At 37.3% G+C, this 25,563-nt stretch overlaps 1 protein-coding gene across 1 annotated transcript in view; it reads right to left on the bottom strand.

The window, feature by feature from the left end:
- Positions 1 to 201: 201 nt before the first annotated feature.
- Positions 202 to 25,563, bottom strand: part of fhip2a (FHF complex subunit HOOK interacting protein 2) — a 50,421-nt gene continuing 25,059 nt past the window's right edge. Inside the window, exons 6-17 of the mRNA XM_043712807.1 lie at positions 23,402 to 23,737; positions 22,698 to 22,894; positions 19,007 to 19,121; positions 15,968 to 16,044; positions 15,349 to 15,538; positions 10,838 to 11,007; positions 9,760 to 9,903; positions 8,788 to 8,878; positions 7,795 to 7,938; positions 5,353 to 5,493; positions 5,100 to 5,203; positions 202 to 1,814 (exon numbers count right to left, since the gene is read on the bottom strand). Coding sequence (XP_043568742.1) covers positions 1,709 to 1,814; positions 5,100 to 5,203; positions 5,353 to 5,493; positions 7,795 to 7,938; positions 8,788 to 8,878; positions 9,760 to 9,903; positions 10,838 to 11,007; positions 15,349 to 15,538; positions 15,968 to 16,044; positions 19,007 to 19,121; positions 22,698 to 22,894; positions 23,402 to 23,737 — 1,815 coding nt within the window. The 3' untranslated portion in view covers positions 202 to 1,708. The remainder of the gene's footprint in view (positions 1,815 to 5,099; positions 5,204 to 5,352; positions 5,494 to 7,794; positions 7,939 to 8,787; positions 8,879 to 9,759; positions 9,904 to 10,837; positions 11,008 to 15,348; positions 15,539 to 15,967; positions 16,045 to 19,006; positions 19,122 to 22,697; positions 22,895 to 23,401; positions 23,738 to 25,563) is intronic.

Genomic DNA, 25,563 nt, shown 5'->3' with positions numbered 1-25,563 from the left:
CCTCATTGCTACAAGAACCACAGGGGCATGTGATTTAATATCAATTTTCCTATTGTGCCCAAATGCAATCAGTTCAAAAACTACATTTATACTGGAGGTTAATGTATTATAGAGTCATAGAGATGTACAGCATGGAAACAGCCTTAGTCAGTGCTACAGATAAGGAGGGTGCTAAAATAAAGAATTCCTTGAACAGGAAAATTCTGATTTTTTTTTAATGTAAATTAGGCAGATTATAACCCATTTACCATATACAATAGTGACAATAGAAGCAAGCACAGATCGATATATAAGGTTCTCTTATATATGACAGAAGTGTTGCATATAAGCTGCATCCGAGGTAATACAGCTTTTATATTGCACACAAAAGAAGTGTTGCACTCTTATGAACAAGAGGAAGACTGACAACTAAATGCAATGAACTCTCAAAATATTTGGTTTGTAATGCATAAATACATTACAAATAAGAATTATTTACAGAAACATAAACCAACACTTCAAGCACCTATTATAAACCAGTACTCCATGTTCAATAAAGCTCCAATGTTGTTAACTATAAAAAAGAGCTTTGTTATTCAACATTCTATAAATGAAATGAAAATAGAAAAGATGCAACACTGGTTCTATTTTCGTACAAGTTTAAATACAGAACTTAATACATAATTTGTAACAAACATTGGTTATGAAGCATTGTAAAGAGTATCGTTAAATCATTGCACAACAATCCCAAGTCATTTTAGGCATCCAATGTGAATTATATTGAACAATTCAACCTGATATAAGTATGCAGTTTGGTGCTTTTTCAGTATCTATAGTTTTTCTAGTTTAATAACAAAAATGTTGGTGATGGTCTGTTTTAAATGGTTAATTAATACTGGGTAATGATAGTAATGTTAGATTGAAAAATTTGGTTCTATTACAGCTTTGCTGAACACTAAGTACTTGTTAAGAGTGAACACTTGAAATGAAATTAATCATAAACGAAACACCACTTTTTGTGCAAGTATACAATACTTAAGCTAAGACTTGCATCCAAATATGGAGGCGATTCCCTGCTATATGTACGAAGGCTTGGAAGCAGACACAAAAGCCATAGTTTGAAAGATTATGGCTTCTGGGCTGTTTAGAGGTGTTGAGGAAGGGAAGAGAACAGATTGACAAAAATATTGACATGACTTAACACTTAATGTTGCCCTTTTCAAAGGCACAGAAACATACAATAACTTCAGATCAGCACCCCAGCTTTTGTTACTTAAATAATTCTCTGGTTTGCTAAAATACTGATAAACATTTTTGATGTTGACCTTTGCCCACCCAATTCTCACGTGCTGAGAACAACTTTTAATAAGAGTAAAGATCATGATTTTAAAAGGGATCAGAAGTAGGAAAACTACTACTTCGCTTTGTAAAATAAAACATATACAACATTTTGAGGTTGTCGCTGTGAACTGAAGTACAACCTTGTAATATTAATGTCAATTAAAGTATTAGTCTTCTTCTTGACATTATCTTCCATCTTCGCAGATAACTGCATCAGTCACCCCATTTTTGGGCATATTTCCCTTTTTTTATCCATACCCAGACACGGACATGCAGATGCTACAGTTAAGCAGTCACAGCTGGCCTTGTTGTCCAAACATTTCCATTGAAGCTGGCCTGTAAATCTGAAGTGGTGAAAGGATGCTTCTGTATGGAATCCAGTCAATGGTTAAGGTGTGGTAGCCGCATGGAATTTAACAAAAGCTATTGCTGCTAACTCTTTACAGAACTCTTCCAACACAATTACACCTTCTAGCAAAGTCATGTGGTCAATGCTGTGGAAGGGAGGGGGAGTAAAGGTGAAACAAATGAGCGTCAGAAAATATACTTTATCTGGGATTATTCATGTTTATTATCCAATTCTACATACAAAATTAAATCCAAACTTTTGATACAATGACATTTTAACAGTATGTCAAATTCTGTGCATTCCCTCAAGAAAACTGTCACTCTAATACTGTAAAAGCATAATATAAACAACCAAATGATAGATGGTCAGTCTGAAAAAAACAGATCTCATTTTCAATATCACAATCAAATAAACTGAGATAAAATTGAGGGAGACAAATAGTTCAAGTAGATTGAAAAGGAAGATGCTATATTTATATTTACAATTTTTTGAGGAAGAGCATAATCTAATTGCTAAGTGGCAAAAACGGCAGCTGCTAATGATTCTCAAACTTAATCTGTGATTTTATTGAATTGATTGATTGCAACTTCTCACTCTACAGCCAAACAGTGACATGCACCAAATGGCATTCTCAAAATCTGCACTTTAGTATAAAGCCCTTCCAGTCAGATTACTTTTCCAAACCCATTACTCCTTGTCATTGCACTGGACCATCTCTTAGAATGGCAAGTCAGCTTTATGGCTGCATTGCTATTTCACTTGAAAAGCCTGAGAACTATAGACCGGTGAGCCTAATATTGATGGTGGGCAAGTTGTTGGAGGAAATGCTGAGGTACAGGATACACATGTATTTGGAAAGGAAAGAAATTATTAGGGATAATCAACATGATTTTGTGCTTGGAAAGTCATGTCTCACTAACTTGATTGAGTTTTGAAGTAACAAAGAGCATTGATGAAGGCATAGTGGTGGTTTATATAGAATTCAGTAAGGTGTTCAACAGGGTTTCTCACTGTACACTAGTTAACAAAGTTAAATCACATGGAATAGAGGAGAACTAGCCATTTGGATACAAAATTGGCTCCAAGGTAAAAGATAGAGTGTAGTGGTGAAGGGTCCACTACTGTTCATCATTTATATCAATGAATTGGATTTGAATACAGGAGGTATTGTAAGTAAGTTGCAGATGACCCCACAATTGGAGATGTAGTGAACAGCAAATAAGGTTACATTAGAGTACAATAGGATCTTGATCAGATGGGCCAATGGGCTGAGGATTGGCAGATGGAGATAAACTTAGATAATTTTACATAAATTCAGATAGACGTGCTGCATTTTGAAAAGGTCCTGGGGAGTGTTGCTGAACAAGAGACCTTGGAGTGCAGGTTCATAGTTCCTTGAAAGTGGAGTCTCAGGTAGTTAGATAGTGAAGAAGGCATTTGGTATGCTTTCCTTTACTGGTCAGAGCGTTGAGTCTTGGAGTTGGGAGGTCATGTTGCAGCTGTACAGGACATTGATTAGGCCACTTTTGGCATATTGTGTGCAATTCTGGTCTCCCTCCTATAGGAAGGATGTTATGAAACTTGAAAGGGTTCAGAAGAGATTTACAAGGATGTTGCCAGGGTTGGAGGGTTTGAGCTGAAGGGAGAGGCTAAGTAGACTGGGGATATTTTCCCTGGAACATTGGTGGCTGAGAGGTTACCTTACAGAGGTTTATAAAATCATGAGGGGCATGGATAGGGTAAATAGACAAGGCATTTTTCCTGAGATGGGGGAGTCCAAAACTAGACAGCATAGGTTTAAGGTGAGAGGGGAAAGATTTAAAAGAGACCTAAGGGGCAACTTTTTCACTCCAACGGTAGTGCATGCACGGTATGAGCTGCCAGAGGAAGTGTTGGAGGCTGGTATGATTACAACATTTAAAGGGCATCTGGATGGGTATATGAATAGGGAGGATTGAGACGGATATGTGCCAATGCTGACAAATTTGAAAAGATTAATTTAGTATATCTGGCCAGCATGGACGAGTTGGGCCGAAAGGTCTGTTTCCGTGCTGTATATCTCTGTGACTCTATGAGTGCAAGAAGCCAGACCTCTCCAATAGACATTCAACATGCTGCATCCAGAAGTTCTCATTAATTTAATGGCTTTCTATGCTTTATCTGCTGTGGAAGAAGGTTGCTTATAATTAAAACCAAGTTTGTTTTTCTGACTGTTACCTTTAGAAAGATGCTACGCAACAAATGGAGTCTAGGTGACAAGTCAGTTCATTCAGAAGTGGAACAATTAAAAAGGGAGAGGAGAGATTTAAATATGAGGAATATCATCTGGGAACAACTGAAGGATAAAAAACAAAGTGTTGGAGAAACCCAGATGGTCTGAGAGCGTCGGACGACAGAGAAAGAGAGTTAATGTCTTAAGTCCCATAATTACTTTGGAACTGAAGGGTGGTGAAGAATGAGATTTTTTTTATGCCCATCTCTCTTCAATTCTCACGTTATTTGGACTCAAAATGTTAACCCAGTTTCTCTCTCCACAGACATGCTGAGATTTTCCATCACTCTACTTTTATTTTCAATCTCCAGTATCTGCAATACTTCGCTTTTATCTGAGTGAAGGACTGGCCGCAGCCGTAAAAAGAATATGAAAGCAACACAGTAGGTGTTTCCAAAGAGGACAATGGAGAGATTGATATTCAAAATAAAGTTACTGAACAAAAACAAGAAATTAAAGGCCAGGTTGTGGATGTATTTTTTTTACCGGGGGAGGCATAAGAAGAATGATATTGCATCAGGAAGCATGGTAGATTGAGAAGTAGCTTTAAGCACTTGAAACACAAGATGGTTAGTCACTGCAACACTGTGACTGCATTTCAAAATGCAATGAACTGGACATAAAATGGGACTAGACGTTTTAAAAAAACAACCTCTTCCACTGAAAGAAGAGTCTCAGATCAAACTGAGACTGTCAAAACCATAAAAGATCTCAAGAGGATAACTTAAATATTGAATTGATAACAAGAAGCATAGAAGTGGGAATTATCATGGAATAATGAAGGTGACAACTAATACCTATTTTCACGAAGCATTATTAGAACATGGCTTCATTACAAATGCCTATTAATTACTATGAAAGGGATTGGTTATGCATTAAAAAAGAATATAAAACGACATTAAGAAAATGAAAGGAAATGTGATTACATTCAGTATCGACTGCTGAAAAACTAGCCCTATATGCTACACACAGGCATCAAATCTTTTTTTAGTCATGTGCTTTCTGAAATTGGAATGATCCAAGAAATGTACATTCCATTTATAGGGCTCTGCTGCAACATCCTGAATTTCGGCACCTACCAGCTTTTTACCTCCAATTATATGCACAATATCAATATTATAAAAGAGTAATCAGAAACATTGATTAATTTGAACTTACATAGGTCCATCTGGTTCAAAACCCAGCAGACGTTTTCGGACAAGCAAAAGCTTTGGTGTGAAGTCTGGGATACGTTGTATTCGCAACATTAGATCTCCAACCACCTAGAAATTTATTCATGAGAATTTAAGGTAATAGCCTTCATGTTTCCACAGTACTTTTAAAACTATCAGAAATTAAAAGAAATCTAATTTTTAACAAATATGCGTAATTTTACATCTAACAATATGAAACACCAAAGTTATGTACTTACCCTTACAATAACAGAAAACAAAGATCTGCAGTTGGGAGCCAAGTTAATATAAGGATCTAGTAAGTATTCATGTAGGTGGGGATGAGGAAATAAAGATAACTTGGACAAAACAGATGTCACTTGCAAATTCACATCATATGGCTGAAAAGGAGAAAAAAAGTTCCAAGTAATTAGCATTTTGCAAAGGTAAGAATATACAGGTCATTTCAAAATGCTTATAGGTTCTCCAATACAAGGAGACATTAGAAAGAAAATGTATTGATTATGGATTCTATATTAACTGAAAAACCAAGCACAAAGATAAATCACATTTTGCATTCAGTATTAGCTAAAATATCTGCTTGAAAGTTTTGTTTGCACTTAGCAAAATTTAGAAAAAAATGTCATGTAATCATGATTCAAGTAACTTAAGATTATATCACATCATCAAAAATTAAGTATTCTATTTAATTTGTCTCATTACTCTTTCTAATAGTTTATATACATGTTACAGAATTGTCTTGAATCATGGTACTATTAGCATTTAGGGGTTAATTAGCTCACTTGGCTTGGCAGCTGATTTACGATGCAGTGATGGCAAAAGCACAGGGTGAATTCCTGTACTGCCTGGTCATCCTGAAGGTCCTGCCTTCTCAACCTCTCTCTCGACATGATAAACCCTCAGGTTAAACCACCACCAATCATGTCTCACTAATGAGAGCAGCCTCAATGATCCTCTGGTACGCTGGCAATTTTATCCTTTTTTTAGCAATAATAAAAAAGTTCCTTCAAAATAATTAATAGCGTTTCACACCAGCAGTTCAGAGGTGTCATGCCTTATCTTTAACTGACAATTCCTCTTCTCTTCAAAGCCCCACAAAGGTTGACAGGGCTCAAAGAGTTCACTACATTTTCTGCATCTTTGCTTTCATCACATTCATTCACTATCTCAATCATGATAGGGTTCCCATTTTCCTCATTTTTACATCCCACCAGTCTCTGTATTCAATGGATAATTTTCCATAATTTTGGCCACCTCCAATGTGAGGCTACCACTATCTTCCTTTGACCTTTCTGGAGATACAATAGGGGCTGGGTCTGGATGGGGATGCTCTTCAGAGGGTCGGTGCAGACTCAATGGGCCGAATGCCCTCACCACCATGTTTTGTTTCCTTATCTTCACATTTTATTTCTGTATCTTCGTAAGTTTGTTTTCTTTTTTCCTTCTTTTTGCTGACATACAGTAAAACATCTACTGTACACACATCTTTTGCTTATTTTCTCGTTTCATCACCAATTCTTTTTAGTTCTGGTTGACCAGTGGTGCTGACATCAAATCTCTCCAGTCTCCCATGTTATCACAAAACATCCATTTGCTCCACCCTGCTCTTGTTAAAACTTATTGGATGTTGAAATTTTTCCAATTCTAACGTTAAGGTATGTGAACCATGTTTCTCTATCCATGGATGCTGCCCAAACTGTTCAGTAGTTTTAGTATTCTGTATTTTTAGTTCAGATTTCCAGCATCTGCAGTATTTTATTTCTTAACTGTCATAAGGCTATCGTTTTTGAAGTGCAAAGCTGCATTGACATAATTGTTAGATTTCAAGGTCTACTACCAACTCTAACAGCAGAGAGCATTGTATCCACCTCAATTGCACCAAACCTGATGCAGTCACTGGGTTAAAAAGTAGAAATATGCCACTTCCAGCATGAAAGTCCTCACCTTGATGAGTATATCAGTAATAAAAAATTCTGTTTATTAAGAGTAACTTCACCTAAGAAACACATATCACAAGGTGTTTAATTGTGGAATACTAACTCCATACTGTAATTCTGAGTTTAATTCAGTACAAAATGAATCTTTGATTGCTTTACACAGCTGGGTAGGTAAGGAAATACACCAACCACGTAAATTACTGCAGTGAGGGCATATCATCTTCATTTCTAATAGGTTCATAGAGATGTACAGCACAGAAACAGACCTTTCAGTCCAACCAAATATCCTAAATTAATCTAATTCTATTTGCTGGCACTTGGCCAATTTCCCTCTAAACCCTTCCTTTTATATGGATTTGAGCTATAGGGAGAGGCTGAATAGGATGGGAGTGTTTTCCCTGGTACATAGGTGGCTGAGGGGTGACCTTATAGAGGTTTGTAAAATCATGAGGGGCATGGATAGGGTAAATAGACAAGGTCTTTTCCCTGGGGTGTAGTAGTCCAGAACTTGAGGGCATAGGTTTATGGTGAGAGGGGAAAGATTTAAAAGGGACCTATCAGGCAACTTTTCCATGCAAAGGGTGGTGCGTTTATGAAACGAGCTGCCAGAGGAAGTGGTGGAGGTTGGTACAATTACAACATTTAAAAGGCATCTGGATAGATATAATACAAGTACATTTTTAAAACACCGATGTACATTTTTCTGTCATAAATAATCAAAATTGTTTCAAAACTTCACAGTACCTGATCAAGGATTCTGCCCATTCGATCAAACAGAACCTTTAGAAAATGTCCCTCAAAGAAAGGAGTTTCCAGATTGCATTTCTCCAAAGGTTTAGGTATTGAAGGCCAGTCCCACCTCATACAGTTACCACAACAATCTCGGAACTGTCGATAAAATAAGCAATAATGAATTCCGGTAAGAGAAACAACTACATCAAAAGACTGCTCTCCAGTCATTCAGTAGAAGTCACAGCATTCAACTACTTTGAAGCTAAGAGTACTTGGAGAAATATTTGAATTTGAGATTTAGCCATTGAAAACTGAAGAAGGATAAAGTTGCCACAAATGATTCCAAAGCAATCACATTATGAAGACCTGTAAAGTAAATGTTCTTCCCTACTTATACTGTATATAACCATTTCTTAGGAACAGATTAATTTCCACTCATTATAGAGCACACAGAAGTATTATTTGATGCATTGAGAACATAAGAAATAAGAGAAGACCATATGTTGGTCAAGGCTGCTCCACTGTTCAATATGATAACCTAAAGGCATGGCATTCATCCACAAACTCCATCAACAAACACATCGACCTGGACCCAATATACCAATCACTACATCGGACAGCTGAAACTGACAACCGGAAGCTGCAGGGACAGACCACTATAAACACCGGAGGAAATATCAAAGAAGCGCTTCGCAGGAGGCTCCCAAGTACTGATGATGTCGCCTAGCCAGGGGACGAAACGTTTGCAATAAAAACTTCCAGCTTGGCGAACAGAACCACAACAATATGATAATGGCTGATCTTGGGCTTCAAGTACATTTTCATCCTTGCTCCCAACACCATTCCATTCCATGAGATACCAACAATCTGTCTCTCTTAGCCTTAAATATATTCAATAATTGAGCATTCACATTCTCTGGGGTAGTAAAGTCCAAACTTTTACACCCCTTTGAATGAACACTTAAGTGCTTCACCTTTGCAGAATAATAATCTTACTTGTCTTACCTGTCTATGTGCATCTCTGAGGTACGTATCATATCCTGTGCCTTCTACATAGTAAGATGACTTCGCTTCATCAGGAACAAGACACAGGAAACTAAAGTATTCGAGGAATTTAGAACAGAAAAGTCAAATACTTTACATTATACAAACTATTTTACTTTTGATCATGTTAACTATAATTCATGACAATATTTTGTACTTTAATATCACTGCAATGTGTGTCAGTTTACATATAGTAAGATGATATTTGGATATTTTACCAGATATTTTGGAACTTAAATTTTCAAGACATCATTAAAGCTTTCAGGTGGATATAAAATATTCTACATCACCAGCTAATGGGAACAATGTGAGTTAGTGCACATCCTGGACAATATTAATTCACTAAAGCTGCTTATCTGGTCACCTTCCCAATTATTGCATGACAACTTGCTGTCCAAATATTAGTTGCTGCCTGTGTGTCACAACTGTAAACGCACTTCGATTTTAGAGTGTTTTGGAATATCCCGAGGTCATAATAGAAATTATGCAAATGCTTTATTGTAAACTCATCACATAAATCTATACTCTCTTCCAATTCAAAGTCAAGTCATAATTATGATTTGTTAAATAAGCCCACCAATGGAAATTTAATGTCTGTGCATGTCTGTTCAAATTCTTTAAGGACACATTAATAGATTTACATTATTCTTCTGCTGGTGATTCCTCTGAGCGAGAAGGATGTTTGCCATGATGGAGTGTAACGTTGGCAATAACTAGCATGTGGAGGCCTCTAACATTGTTTCACTGCAGCCACCAGGTGTGGAGTTCTAGCTGACCAGGACAATCTCTTGCTCTTACTGCCTGCTTTGTGAGGCCTGCTATGCCCTGCTCCATAAGAAAAAGCATTCTGTTTTCACTCTACCAAACCTTTCATATTGACTAAATAAATGTTACATTTAATTCGGAGAAGGTACAATTGATCTTTGAAAGTACCTATTTACAATTTTATGAACTTCTGTTTTCCCATCAGATTTTGTATGGTCTGGTGTTGGCGGTGGGGAAGCAGTCAGCCAACTGGAACCCAACAGTCTGTTATCAGGTGACAAATCTGTAAAAATAGGATCTTCTTCCAAATCTCTGAATACAGGACAACAAGAAAACCTTATTAGAAAATATAGAGCATATTTAATTACAAAACAAAATCACTCAGCACTGCCGCTGGGATTTAACGAAGCACAATAATGGATGTGTGGAATTTACTTGTTTTATTCATTTTAACTGAAAGTACCCAATATACCACTGTAGATTGTCTTCTTTTAAACATAGATTTTGTCTGGTGAGACTATTATCAGTTATTTGACCTTATTGTCTATCATGCTGTCATGCTGTTCACAAATATGTAGTGCTTCAACAAGCATGGTTGTTCCAAAATGAAAGACAATCAACTGTCATGAAAATTAGGAGACGCATGTGGACTTGTGAAGTTTCATAGAATAGAATCCCGAAAACAGGTCATTCGGCCCACCAAGTCCACACCGACCCTCTGCAAAGCATCCTACCAGACATATTCCTATCCAATCTCTATAACCCTGCATTTTCTATTACTAATTTATCTAACCTACACATCCCTGGATACTGCGGGGCAATTTTGCAAGACCACTTCATCTAACCTGCACATCTTTGGGCTGTGGGAGGAAACTGGAGCATCTGGAGGAAACCCACACAGACACGGGGAGAATGTGCAAATTCCACACAGTCGCCCAAGGGTGGAATGGAAATGAGGTATTTGATACTTATTCTCCACTAATAATTGTCATTAGAGACATACCTTTATACTGAAGACTTTTGGTTTAACAGAAATTAACAAGTAAAAATTAAAGATGTATTAAAAAGCAAATTAAACACCTACTGTTTTTAGATTTTTTTTAAGAATGTTGGCATTTAGAAAACATCGATGCCCTTTTAAGTCACAATAGCAGTCATTAATACATTTAGCAATACTATTAATATTAACATTATAATGAGCTAACAAATTGGTGAAAAAGATCAAAACCAGCAAGTAACAACTCACACTGCTCCTGCTATCTGCCCATTTTCAACAATATCCTTGTCCTCCTGGCAAGCTGGCTTATTCTCAACATAGTTCCGTTCCTCCAAATTCCTTAAGACCATACTGTAAATAATGTGTTCATTTGGCTTTTGTAATAGATGCTCAAACATTCTTAGTGTCATTATACTGATCTGTAAAATAAAAAGAAAGGCACAATTACAGTGATGTTGGGGAATTCAACATACAAGTCGACTAGGAAAATCAGGTTGGTAGCAGATCAAGAAAAGGAATTCATGGAATGTCTCCAAGCTGGTTTTTGGAGCAGCTGGTGGTAGATCCATTAAGGAACAGGTCATTTTGGATTTGGTGATATATAATGAGGTAGTGTTGATTAGGGAGCTTAAAGTGAAGGGGGCAGTGACGACAATATGATAGAATTCATCCTGCAGTTTGAGAGGGAGAAGACTGAATCAGATGAAATGGTATTACAATTGAGTAAAGATAACTACGAATGTATGAGGGATCAGCTGGCCAGAGTTGACAGGAAGGGGAACCTAGCAGGGAAGATGATGGAGCAAGAATTCATGGGGATAATTCTGAATGCACAACAGAAATTCATCACAAGGAAGAAAAAATATACTAAGGATAGGTCAAGGCAACATGGCCGACAAGGGAAGTCAGGGACAGCTGAGAACCAAAGGAAAAGGTGTTGAATGTTGGTGGGGAGCCAGAGGACTGGGAAGCCTCTGCAATGTCAGCAGAGGACAAGTAAAAAAGCAATAAAGGAGAGAAGTTGAAATATGAGAGTATTAGCTAGTAATACAAAAGAAGATTGCATGAGTTGTTTTAGATATATAAAAGAGGAAGGCAAGAGTGGACATTATTTTGCATGACATATTGCTGTCCAAAAATTAGTTGCTGCCTGTGTGTCACAACTGTAAACGTACTTCGATTTAAGAGTATTTTGGAATATCCCGAGGTCATAATAGAAACTATGCAAATGCTTTATTGTAAACTCATCACATAAATCAGTACTCATTTCCAATTCAAAGTCAAGCCATAATTATGATTTATTTAATGAGCCCAACAATGGAAATTTAATGTCTGTGCATTTTTATGTCTGGAAAATGAGGCTGGAGAAGTAGTAAGGGGGAACAATGAAATGGCAGAGGAAGTGAATAGGTATTTTGCATCGATTTTCACAGTGGAAGACACCAACAGCATTCCAGGATTCTAAGAGAGTCGGGGGCAGAGGTGAGTGTAGTGGCTATCGTAAAGGAGAAAGTGTTAGGGAAGCTAAAAGGTCTAAATGTGGATAAATCACCCAGACTAGATTACCCCTGAATTTTGAAAGAGATAACTGAGGTGATTGTCGAGGCACTGATGGTGATCTTTCAGGAATCACTGGAGTGGAATCACAGGATTGCAAAATAGCTGATGTAAACCCTCCTTAAAGGAAGGAGGGAGAAGACAGGAAACTATAGGCCGGTTAGCCTCATCTTGATTATTGATAAAATTTTATCACGTTTGTAACAGCCCCAATGAAAATGTACCTCACGGACAGCAAAACTCCAATGATCTGACAACGTATTTGCTTTTAGGGACAGGTTTCTTAAAGCCAATTGTAATAAGTTCATCTCAGAGCTTGTTTTTGGGTAATTGGGTAAAAGCCCTTGTCCCTGATTGTTGCCTTAGGCAGTATCTGTCAGCCACAAAGTGGCCTAAACACAGACAAATTGGTACCTCTGCCTTTTACAACCTCTTTTGAAAAAAAAAACAAGGACAATATAACCTTGTTAATGGAGCAACAGCATCACACATTAAGAGAAAAATAACAAATGGAGAGAATAGAGTCCCTTAAAGATCAATGAGGTCATTTATGTGTTGAAACTCCGAAGCTGGGAGAGATACTAAATTAATATTATGGGTCAATTTTTACTCGACAGAAGAAATGGAGGTGATAGAGCTTGTGGAAATAAATATTGATGTTTTAAAAACAGTTCACATTACAAAAGAGGAAGTACTGGAGGTATTAGAAATGTAAAGATGGATAATTCTCAGAGAAGTAATTCTTCGAAATTTACATCACAAGTAGATAAAGTGGTTAAGATGGTACTTAGCATGCTTGCCTTCATTGCTCAGACCTTTATGTATAGGTTTGGATTCCCTTATCTTGGGAGAAAAAACCTTAGTTACTCCCTTATCCAAGCCCCTCATTACATTATAAATGTCTATAATGTCACCCCGCAGCTTCCTACATTTGAAGGAACGAAGTCCCAGCCTATCCAGCCTTTCCTTTTAACTCAAACCTCCAGTCTTGGTAACATTCTTGTAAATCTTATTAAACTGGAAAGGGCACAAATAACATTCTTCCAGTAGCAGGGTGACAAAAATTGGCCTGACCAGTATCTTGTACATGACACCTCAATTCCTGTACTCAATGCTCTGACCAATGAAGGCAAGTATGCCAAACTCCTTCTACCTGTGACGCCACTTTCAGGAACCATGTACCTACACCCCTGGGTCTTTGTTTGACAACACTCCCCAGGGCCCTGCCTTTAACTGTGTAGGTTGTGCCTCATGTGTCTTATCAAAATGCAACATTTATTTGTTTTATAATCCATCTGTCATTCCTCTGCCCACTGGTCCAATTGATCAAGACCCTGTTGTACCTTCTTCACTGTCCACTAGCCATGCCGCTATATTTTCATTCAAAATTATTTAAATGATGAACAATAGTGGACCCAGCACTGATCCGTGCAGCACACTGCTCGTCATATGTCTCCAGTCTGATCAACAACTCTCTACCACCCTCTGTCTCCTACTGTCAAGCCAATTTTGTATCCAACTGGCTAGCTCTCCCTGGGTCCCACATGATCTAACCTTATGAACCAATCTACTATGCGGAACCTTGTCAAAGGCCTTGCTAAAGTCCGTGTATGTAACTCTTCAAACAACTCAATCAAATTTATAAGACATGATTTCCCATGCACAAAGCCATTTAGTGCTGAAAAGGATGTTTAGTTAATGATCCCAGGGATGAAGGACTTGTCATATGAGGAGCTTTTGAGGATTCTGAGTTTGCTGGAGTTTAGGAGGAGGAGGAGGAAGGATTTCATTGAAACTTACAGAATACGGAGAAGCCTGGATAGCATGGGCATGGGGAAGATGTTTCCACGAGTAGGAAAGACCAGGACCAAAGGGCACAGTCTTAGAGTGAAGGGACAACCCTGTAAAACTGATATGAAGAGGTAGTTCTTCAGCAGAGGGTGATTGATCTGTGCAACTCATTGCTGCAGAAGACCGTGGAGACCAAGTAATTAAGTGTTTTTAAGATAGATAGATAGGTTCTTGATTGGTAAGGGGGTCAAGGATTATGGGGAGAAGGCGGGAGAATTGGGTTGAGAAACACAACAGCCATGACGGAATGGTGGTGCAGACTCAATGGACCATTTGGGCTAATTCTGCTCCGATGTCTTACGGTCTTATGTCGCATGCAGTGCATCTTAAATCATCCAATTAGTTGCAATTTTACAATCAGTAAATCATTTTACCAAAAGAAGGCAAAGCTATAATATAGGCTCAATCGTTATAGTTCAATTGAAACAGCTTAAAACCATACTACAGGCAGTAGAACAAGACTTAACTCTGGAAGATAGGCATTTTAAGCCATTTCTTCATGATGGGTGCGATCTTTCCAATGCCTCCCCACCTCAAACTTCAGTGTATCTAAAGAATGGTGTCTAGCTCAGCTCCTTGGACAGCAATGAACGTTTCAACAGAATCAAAAAAAACCCACTACCACTTCCATATTTAACATTAGCAATTCTAACTTCAATTTCAACATGTGCTGATTTAAGAACTTAAAGGAAGTAATACCCATGTAAACTGGAGGTTTTTCAAAACTTTATTGCCTGTGTCCTTAAACTACATCCAGTCATTTATCACCTACATGCTTGTTCTTTTACCTTGGCTCTCAGCTAAATAATTCCTGTATTTTAAAAAGGTAATTTTTATTTTCAAAATTTTCCAAAACCTCACCTCTCCCTCTCTCTGTCATCTTTTCCAGCCTACAATTTAACATATCTATGCTCATTTAATGTCAAGCTTTGAAGCACCAGTGCTCCACTGTGCCATTAGCTCCCTTGACCCTAAGCTGTAAAATACACTTGAACCACGAAGAGGTTTTACCACTTTCAAACTCATTATTTCTTAGTTTCTTTCCTCCGACGAGAGCGGTTACTTTCAGCATAGGTAAGGGCGAAATAATTGCATTTCCACCCATAATTCTTTCAAATTGCGCCTGGTATAGATATTGAAATTATTAAGCTCATCATTTGAACTCAGCTGGCGACAGAACAACTTGAATGATAATGGATTCTATTTCCTTGCCCAAATGGTCCAAGCTACATTTACAAACAAATCTGCTTAGAATAATGAAGAAATACAGAAAATGCTTTTCAAAAGGGGTTATACGTATTTATAAAATATCTATATGAAATAAAGCAGATTTTGTACAGCTAAATATTTACCTCATCTGAGAGATGGTCACAGTGTTCTATAAGTCGATATCGTAACTGATGCTTATTTTCTCCAACTGTTTCAGATTGTCTCTGATCTCCTAAGAGGAAGAAAACTAACTCTTGTAGCATTGCACTTGACGTGATCTGGCGCATGGTGCGATTTAGCAGCGATATTGATGTCAGAATACCAATTTCTGATCTGTATAAACACAAAAAAACAGAACTTTACGCATTAATTATGGTGGCTTTATGGACAAGAAAGAATTGTGTGATGTACCTTGAGAATAGGGTTAACTTCTCTAAAGAAATACTTATAGAAAAGAGTGATTTTTAAAAAATGAAAGTTGAGAAACAAGTCTGCAAAAGAATACTTCACAGCCTCTCACACTGTTTCTACCATTGAACCTTCTACATTTCTCTCTTGTAATCAAGCTGTCTGATTTATTAGAAATGGCAAAAACCAACCCTCTACTTTCCAAATCCCAGCATCTCATAAATTACAAATTTTTGTTAATAAACTTCAATGTCAATTAGTTTAAAGATTAATGAGCACTGAAAACTCTTTTGTGCACTGCTTCCCCGAAGTTGAACAAAAAAATGATTACAGCAAAAAGTCGAACCAACTTACGTCTGAAGCAATTGTGGTTCCATAACTGGAACAAAAAATCTTTCTCGAATAGCCCTTGCCAAGGCAACTGCAGTGAGCTGTAAAATGAAGGACAGCTTAAATAAACAGCTGATGTTTACTTATTCCGTACATTCGAAAATATTCTAATTAAATTGCAAAATTCATGCAATGTTAATCTCTAAACATTAACACATGGAAAAAGCAAGACAATGCCAGCTTTTTGGGTTCATTGATACTAATTCTCTCCTATCTACCACTGAACTATTCAACTGCATCTTAAATTGCAGTTGTCTCCGCAGACTGCCTCACGTTTTAATCCAAACATTTATCTCTCAGTATATATGTTACTCCTTAACACAAATCTATTTTAAACAAATTAATACCTTTTGGTTCTGTTCAGTTAACTTACTTCAAGTCATGTTTTGGTTTATGTTAGGAACATTACGTAACAAGTTTTAGAAAGGAACGTTTTTTGTTTTTTTAAAAAAAAATCTTTCTGCATTATTCATCTCTACACTCAAGATCAGTTTTCTTACTTTTCTGTATGCCCTCCCAAACCCATGTAAATATTTTTATTTCACTAGCAACCAGAATTAAACACATTGCTTTACAAGTGCATTGTCAAGACTTAATATAAACTTCCTAAGTACCTGTATGCCACAATAGAATGCAATTACACTGTCATATTGTCACAGCATTGAAAACACTGGCCTGAATTTTGCATCTGTAATGGTGAAATGTTGTCCTGACAACAGTAGAACTAAATGCATTCTGGCATGGGTACCAACATGGTTAAGTGTAAAAATCTAGAAATTGATAGAAGTGAGTCTCTGTCCCTTCACAGGGTGTGCTGTCAAGTTCCCATTGAGAAGGTGATGTGAACTTTGAATTCTACTTACTCTTGCCATAAATGCCCTTGAAAAGGTTATGCCTCATCTTCCTGCAACAATTTGGTTCTATTCTGTGATCATTCACAATAAAAACTATACTTTAAGCTCTACTTGCAATTTTACTGTACAATTAAAAAGGACTATTTACTGTCTTACTGCAGGCTTGGCTTATAAGTTCATTTTACTTTATTATTAGCGTATTTTCAGTTTGTTTTTATATCTTAGTCAATCATCTACATCAGGCAACAAAAAAGGCCCTTTTGTATTTAATCTTTCATATTAATCAACTGTCATTGGCAAAATGCTAGGAGTCTACTGTAAATGATGTAATAGCAGAGCATTTAGAATAACATAAGATAACCAAGCAGAGTCAGCATAGCATTATGAAAGGGAAATCATGACAAATTTATCAGAATTCTACAAGGAATTAATAAGCAAGATAGATAAAGGGAAAGCAGTGGAAATGTAATAAACGTGGATTTCCAAAAAGGTGAATGACAAGATATTTACATAAGGCTGCTTAATAAGACAAGAGCCCATGGCATTAGGGTAGTATATTAGCACGGATAAAGGATTGGATAACTAAGAAGACAGAGAACTGGGATGGGGGGGGGGGGGGGAGGGCTAACATTTTCAGGATGGCAACCCATAACTATTGTAGTGCCAGAGAAATCAGTGCTGGGGCAACAATCATTTCCAGTATGTATGAATAACTTAGATGAGGGACACAGATGTATTTTCAACACGTTTGCAGATGACACAAATATACGTGGGAAGGAAAATGACGAGGATTACACAGTCTGCAGAGGGATAAAGACAGGTGAAGTGACCGCATAAGAATTTAACAGATGGAATATAATGTGAATAAAAAAAGTGCAGTGTGGCAGGAAGAATAGAAGAGGTGAAAATAACATTAGTTTTGCTTGTTGCCTGTATAGGGTCTTTCAAGTTCATTAGCAGCTGTTTTAGTGAGTTGGTGGGTTTGTGGGTTACCATGTTATTTTCAAAATACCGCACAAAGACTGTAACAAACACAACATTGGACAAACAGGCAGAAAGCTAGCCACCAGGATATTGAACATCAACTAGCCATAAAATGATGATGACCCTCTCTCACTAGTAACCTTACATACAGAGGAGGAAGGACACCACTTTGTCTGGGACAACACATCCATTCTAGGACAAGCCAAACAGAGACACGCACGAGAATTCCGAGAAACATGACATTCCAACCAGAACTCTATCAACAAACACATCCAGTTAGACCCCATCTACACTCCGAGAAAAAGAACAGGACCTTTAAGGCCAAAATTTCGATATAGCAGTGGTTGGCAAGCAGTGGAGCTGATATTCTGCACTCAATACCTTTACTGTTTACCCTCATTGCTGATGAAGGGCTTTTGCCCGAAACATCGACTGTCCTGCTCTTCAGATGATGCTTGACCTGCTGTGCTTTTCCAGCACCACGCTCTTGACCTTTACTATTTCATCTTTTTTGTTCTTAATTCTAAATATCCTTTAATTAACTTCTGTACTCATTGCATAGGTAATTTAGTTTTTTGTTTTCTGGCATAGGTATATTAAATTGGGTTATTTAACTATGTCAGTGAACTATCTTCGTATCAACCAATTTTATTAGAGCAATGCAAAAGTGTCTAATCAAATATCACATTTGAACAATTATCAATTTAGCTTACCATCTTGGATATAAATGTGTTACCCAGGATAAACAGGTTAGCAGAATTCATTTAGTGCATTAAAGAGTTATAGCACTTTTCAATTGGTTATTTCAGTTTGTATGGAATTTAAATGTATTGAAGATTGAGTTTGAACGAAAAATAATTATGCAACTCATCAAATTAATTTCTTGAGCTCATAACTGCCATTATGGTACTCAGCTGGATTTAGTAGCTCCCTCATACTTTGGTACCTAGTACCTCAATTAACAGGATATTTTTTAGAGTTGTCTTGGGAATAAGATGTATTGTGCATGCATTTTTCTATAACACACAATCCTGCTGAAATTATGTTGCTGCCTTCATGAAAACATACTCTAGACAAGCTTCCAGTCACTAAGGGTATTCTACACAACGTTAACACAAAACTTCAATTTTTCAATGAATTCACTTTCTATCCCTGTTGTTCAAACCTTGTGGGCTTCCTTAATTAATTGGTCACAATAATCCAGCCAAGATAGGAAAGAGATGAGGGCACGCTTTCCCGGAAAAGCTGTGGCATCTTCTTTATGGCTGTAAGAGTCTAATCTGTAAAACAGAAAATACAATTTGTAGAAATAACCTGCACATTGTAACAACATATTTAACAGAATTTAATCCTTAAAAGACAGGACATCCAAAAATGCTTTATCATTGATAAGCACAAATTAGACTCCAGGTAAGAGTTCATGACACATTTATGAAAAAAAGTCAATTTTCAATACGACATAAAAACAAAATCTGCTGACATTTGCTTCAGATTTAGCAAAATGGATGGAATGGATATAAAGATCTGGAGCAGTCACATAGAACTGAAGAGGTGGTAACTTGTCCTCTGAATTCACCCCATTATATGAGTTTTAATTGATTTATTTTGCATCCAAGACAGATGGACAAACATCTGTGGTTAACTGAGGGATGAGTGGGTGGGTATACGATGGGTTTGGAGCAGGTAGTTGGGTTGTTAGCAGTAGTCAGGTTGGAATGTTTGAGGAGTTGGTCAGGTCAGTCGATCAGGGTGGAGGGTGTGCAGTTTTGGATGTGGTAGGGGGTCTATAGTCACATCAGTGGGGTGGTGATAGGAGAGAAAATCAACACTGATGGGGTTAGTTGTGGCGCTCAATTTAGTTACATGGGTTACTCTGCTATGCCAAAGATTAAACTGTGTAAAAACATTGAAAACGAACTGGGGATATTCTAAATCACAGAAGAAACGTACTGGACAGTTCACTAAAATGTTAATCTTTGTATAACTTTTGTATTGCAAAAGGTAGTATGGTGGATTCATTAAGTTTTAAACCATACTCTGATTTTCACAAATATAGAAGGCTCTCTATGTCCCCAAATGCTCTCTCATCTTGCAATGGACACTTCCAGATTGGCCTGACCCACAAAATCTACTTCAGATTTATTTCCCAAGATATTTGGGGTGATGAACCTCTCATCCTACTCAGTCTAGTATATGTGTGACATCAGTCCCATAGTTAGGTTAACCTGTCAAGGTGACTGGGGTTCAACAAAAAATATTCCTAGCCAGTACTGCCTACAACCTGAAAACAAAAATGTTTAAAAAAACACCAGTCTTACTGCATTTGTTGTGTACCTCTCACCTAATGCCACCATATACAGCAAAAAACATGAGAAATGAAACTGGACACTGACGGGCATAAGAAAGATACCTACAAAAGAAGCTAACAGCTGAAGATGTTACAAACAATACCACATTATCAGACTCGAAAACGAACTATGCCAAAAATAAAGGAACTGGACAGAAAGATTACTTTAGAAAAGTTAATGTCTTGCGAAATGATTTCATAAATGATTAAAATACAAAGCTAGACACTACATTTATCATCGGTTAATAAAGTAGAAAATAAATACTTTCATTTATGATTCATCTAACAGAAGTAAGAACCAAAGTTCTGGAAGAAATTGAACTGTAGACTAGAATCGATAGTCAATGCCAGATAAATGAAGAAATATCAAGGTCTAGATATTAAGGTCAAGCTGAGAGCACCTTACGATCCTAGCCTACAGCATTAAGATGTAAATTGCTAATCAGGAAGTCTGCCTAAGTTTTTAGTTAAAAAAAATTAAGTTCTCTCCTATTCAATACAAGGTACAGACTGATGCTTTATAAATGGCAAATTGTTTTGTGGTCTGAAAGGAGTTCTCAAATCTTTTACCCAGGTGTTTTTCTCTTGCGTGATAGACAAAAGACAGGGAACTGAATCAGACTTAAACAAACTCTTCATTTAATTTTGTAGGCACCAATACTCAAAGTGAAACACATATTTATGGCAACATTTACTTCTTACTTCGTCTAACTTAATTGTAACTCACTTCATTTAACCCTAACCCTAACTTTAACTCTAAATTTGGCTTGAAACAAATACTACCCCAATTTGAGTGAAGTGGCTAACTTTGCTCTCAGTGGAGATCTTGCCTAGTGGTTCTTCGTCTTCTCTGAAGATAACTTCAGGTCACGTGCTTCTCAAGTATTAATCTCTTGCAAAATCCATTGCTCTGCTAACCTTTATTACAAAATGTGCTCGCTTCCAGGAACACATCTGGCACTCAGCCAGTGAATTGACCAAACCTGATCAGACCATCCAATCCCAGCAATGGAGTTTTGTGGTAAACAACTCCCAAATGTTTACACCAAGTTATAAACAGCTACATTCCATGCTCCATGTAAGGTAATATGGTGCCAGTATGTCCGGCAGATCACCATATGACCTCCCTTATTTGGTCAACACAGCATCATAGATTCCCTACAGTGTGGAAACAGGCCTGAAAACAGGCCTGAAAACAGGCCCTTTGGCCCAACAAATCCATGCCGCCCAGGAAACTGCAAATCACAGCTTACAGGACAGGTCACAACATGGTCTGGCTGCAGTTTTAACAGAGATCAGAACTTAAACTAGCTTGACCAAAGTTCCCAGTGGGCTTGACCAGTCTCATAGCCATTTTACTGGTAGCAACGTGACCAAGTTCATAGAAAACTTTCATTTTCAACTTAAACTACTAGTTGAAACAGACTTTGCCTGTCAAGCGCATTTCATTGCAGACAACATTTGACCAAATGTTAAGAGGTTTCACTTAAAAAGTGGAAGACCAAAATTCCAAAAAATTAAGTTGACCCAAGTCAGTCAAATGACCTCTTTTCCATTTTTTACAACACATTGGATTCCATGCCTTGTGAGACTACCAACTGCACAACTTCTCTCCAGTTAGATTCAAAGGTAAGATCAATCAGAATACTGCAACTTTAACTTGTCAGTGAAAAGTAAAAACTGCCATGCAGTAACACAAATCTTGTTGTACAATTGTACCGAGACCACTGTCAACAGTCTTTCAACTGATTGCAGTCCCAAGAAATCTTCGGACTGTAGTCCAAAATGACATGTCTTTTTCACCACATGCAGAATCCGCTGTGTATTATCACTTCATATTGTAGACAAAATTGGAAATAGTCATTTCTATGTGTAAACCACTATGCTTTGAATGTTTGGTTTAAAAAAAACTAGATATTGACAATTTTACATAAATAGTATAGTTTACTTGAAGGTAAGAGCAACTTTAAGACCTGCTGAGTTTCTCTTGCATTCTCTGTGGTTGTTTTAGTTTTCCAACATCCACTGTATTTTGTCTTTATTCAGGATTTTAAATAGTTGAGGGGGAGGACAATATCAGTACTCTCTTTATTCTATGCCATTTGTAATTATTTAATTCAGAAGAAGTATAATAGTGAGTGGTTAGTTTCACTTTTTCTCTTGTCTGCAGCCTTCCTATAATTGTAAACAGAAGTTTAAAGAACATGTACAGAGGAAACTCGATTATCCGAAGGACATGGGAGGAGAGTATTTCGTTCTGTTAATCAAATGCTGGATAACATTGTTGGCCACACATCGGGACCTTGTGATTTTGTTCGGATGATCCGAAATTCGGATAATCGAATGCTGGATAAGGTTCCTCTATACTATGTCTTTCATTTAGCAAACAAATCTGCTTTCAAGGATACTTATTGCAAATTATCTGACCAAATCTACTCAGTATCACCTGCATTTGCCAATGCAAAGTATTGGAAAAAAAAAATTGAAGATACAATTTTATTCTACTTACCCCCAGTTAACTGACTCCAAAGATTCAATATCCATTGGATCTATCGACTGTGGCAATGCTCTATAGAGCTTACCCAATCTTTCTGTAAGCAATTGGCAGAGAGAAGTGTTGTCAGTCAGGCACTTTGCAGCTGCTGGCTCTGGCAAACTAACTAGCAGCATTAGACCCTCAGAAGCTTTAACAACAATTCGACCATCCTGGAACACAAACAGAAAAACAGCTGGTTGGAGCTACAAGCAGAAAATACAAATACTTTGCATGATTCAACCAATATTCATGAAAAGACCATAAAATTATCATACAGACTTCAAATACAAAACAAATCTGATATCAGTGTTTTTAGCACTACATATTTCATTACATAATTTTTACTGCATGCTTTCAAGAATGTAGGTAATACGACAAGTAGAAAGTTTCTTCTAACATCTTTTATTGATAAGTAATACCTTTTCAATAAGAATTTTGTAGATGCTAATTAATGTGTTTGCAAAAATATTAAACTTGAACGTTTATTATTTAGTTCACAAGCTCTGAAAGTACCCGTATAAAAATCTGACCCTGAATGATTTCAGGTTAGGTGGACTGGGCATGATAAATTCTGCACTGCAGGGTTTTTCTAATCTTACTTTTGATAAATCAATAAAAGAACGTAACTGCAGCATCAAATGAAAAAGGATAACCTGCAGTTTTAAAAGCAGACCTACCGGGCTTTTACTGAGGTTTATTAATGAATTCACCAGATTGTAATCTTGGCTTTGACGGAGATCAGAAGAATTTGCAGTGGCTGTTTGTAATGAAAGGGTCATGGTATTTAATGATGTAGAAAGATCAGTACTGTGTTCAGACAAGTCACTCCTGCTGTTCAGTGGACTGACTACAGCTCTACAGGTAGCATTGCACAATCCTGTACTAGTGTTGGCTTCAGGAGGTTGCGCTTGTTCCATCTCTGATGATATGTCTGCAGGCACAACAGTATTTTCTGAAATAGCTACTTCTGTTTTCTGTGGGTTGGCAACGCCTGTAGCTCTAGGAGATTTGCTCTAGGGAAAAAAAAAATTTGGTTATAGCAGAAAGCTGAAGAGAGATTTAAGCATGCAGGAGAGTAATGAAGGCACTTTGGTGTATTGAATCATTAAAATACAATCAAAACAGCAATTTGTTCAAGCAAGTTGCTAAGAAGTGTGAAAATATCAAGAACCATTCTCTCAGCACGAAATTACCATTTACATTATTCCACCCACAGATGACTCTGAACAGAGTAAATTTTGAAAGCTTTATAAATATGTTGATCTATTTTTGTCAATTAGTGTGATATGAATAGAAAAAATGTGTTGAATAATTATTTTAAAATTTTACACAGTTTATAACAAGCCTAGCTTAGAACATGGGATCTTCATTAAGCATATTTAGCTTGAAACATCACTAAATAGATCAGATCATATTATATGAAATAAAAGATTAATACCGTGATCAAGGTGAAGGCGGACAATGCTGTTATTCCTCCTTTAACATTGTGGTTGCATTTCTGATTCACAGCTTTAAGCAAACTATATGCTCCCATAGGGATCTAATTGAAGCCAGAGTCAGATTCCATTGAATTTTTTTTACCCAGAAAACAATCTACATGATGAACTACTGTATCATGGGGAGACAAAAGGCGTTACATGCCACTGAACTTCTTGCCTTTAACCTGCTCCTGTAGTTACAGTAGGTATGTGACTGGTCCAGTTTAGTTTTTACTGCTATCACTCAGGATGTTGATAGTGGGGAATTCAATTATGTTAATGCTAGTGATTGTGGATGGTCATTTCCTGGCACTTGTGTGGCATGATGTTACTTCCACTTATCAGACCAAACCTTGATGTTGTCCAGATCTTCATGCATATGGACACTGACTGTTTCAATATCTATGGAGTAGTGTATGATTCTGAATGTTGTGTGATCAGTAGTAAACTTCCACACTTATAAAGTTAAGGCCAATGATGAAGCAGCTGAAGATCGGGCCATGGAGACTATCCTGAGGAACTCCTGCAGTGATGTCCTGGAGCTGAGATGACCAACCTCCAAGAATCACAACAATCTTGCTTTATGCCATGTGTGTTTCTAACAGAGTTTTTTTTTTCCTATTGATCCAAATTTTCCTAGGTTCACTGATGTCATACATGGTCAGAAGTGATCTTGATGAGAAGGCAAGTCACTCTCAAACATGCAATAAACCAAATGAAATAGAGCACATGTAGACAATTCAGTCCTTCAAAACTGCTCCATCATTCAAGAAGATCATGAATGATATGTTAATATTTGAATTTCAAATTCCCATCTACGTTCTTCATTCTCCTGCTAAATAAAGGTCTATTCACTTCAAAGTTGTGCAATCCTTTGAGCAGATTCTCCTTATCTGTCTTGAAACATTGGCCCCCTAACTTTAAAACAGTGCCAAAGTTATGGACTGACTCACAAGAGAAAACATTCCTCCCTGTCCACCCTGTCATGACCATTCAAGATCTCATTCAATTAAGTCAGGGTCTTTTTCACTTATTCAGATTGCAAATATGCTTGCTGAGCTGGTAGATTTGTTCTCAGCTGTTTCGTCACCATGCTAGGTAACATCAGTGATCCTTCGATGAAGCACTGGTGATCTGTCCCGCTAGCTGTGTCGTGGTCTGCTGTGGTGGGTGATATCACTTCCGGTTCTTTTGCGGAAGAGGTCCAAATCAATATGTTTGTTAATGGCATTCCGGTTTGAATGCCAAGCCTCTGGGAATTCCCGTGAATGTCTTTGTTTAGCCTATCTCAGGATGGATGTATTGTCCCAGACAAACCAGTGTCCCTCTATGTCTGTGTGCATGGATAGCAGTGATAGTTG

Source organism: Chiloscyllium plagiosum, chromosome 22 (assembly GCF_004010195.1).
Source record: "Chiloscyllium plagiosum isolate BGI_BamShark_2017 chromosome 22, ASM401019v2, whole genome shotgun sequence".
In the NCBI taxonomy this organism is placed as follows: Eukaryota; Metazoa; Chordata; class Chondrichthyes; order Orectolobiformes; family Hemiscylliidae; genus Chiloscyllium; species Chiloscyllium plagiosum.
Note: the sequence above shows the minus strand (reverse complement) of the source record. Positions and strands in the feature narration are given on the sequence as shown.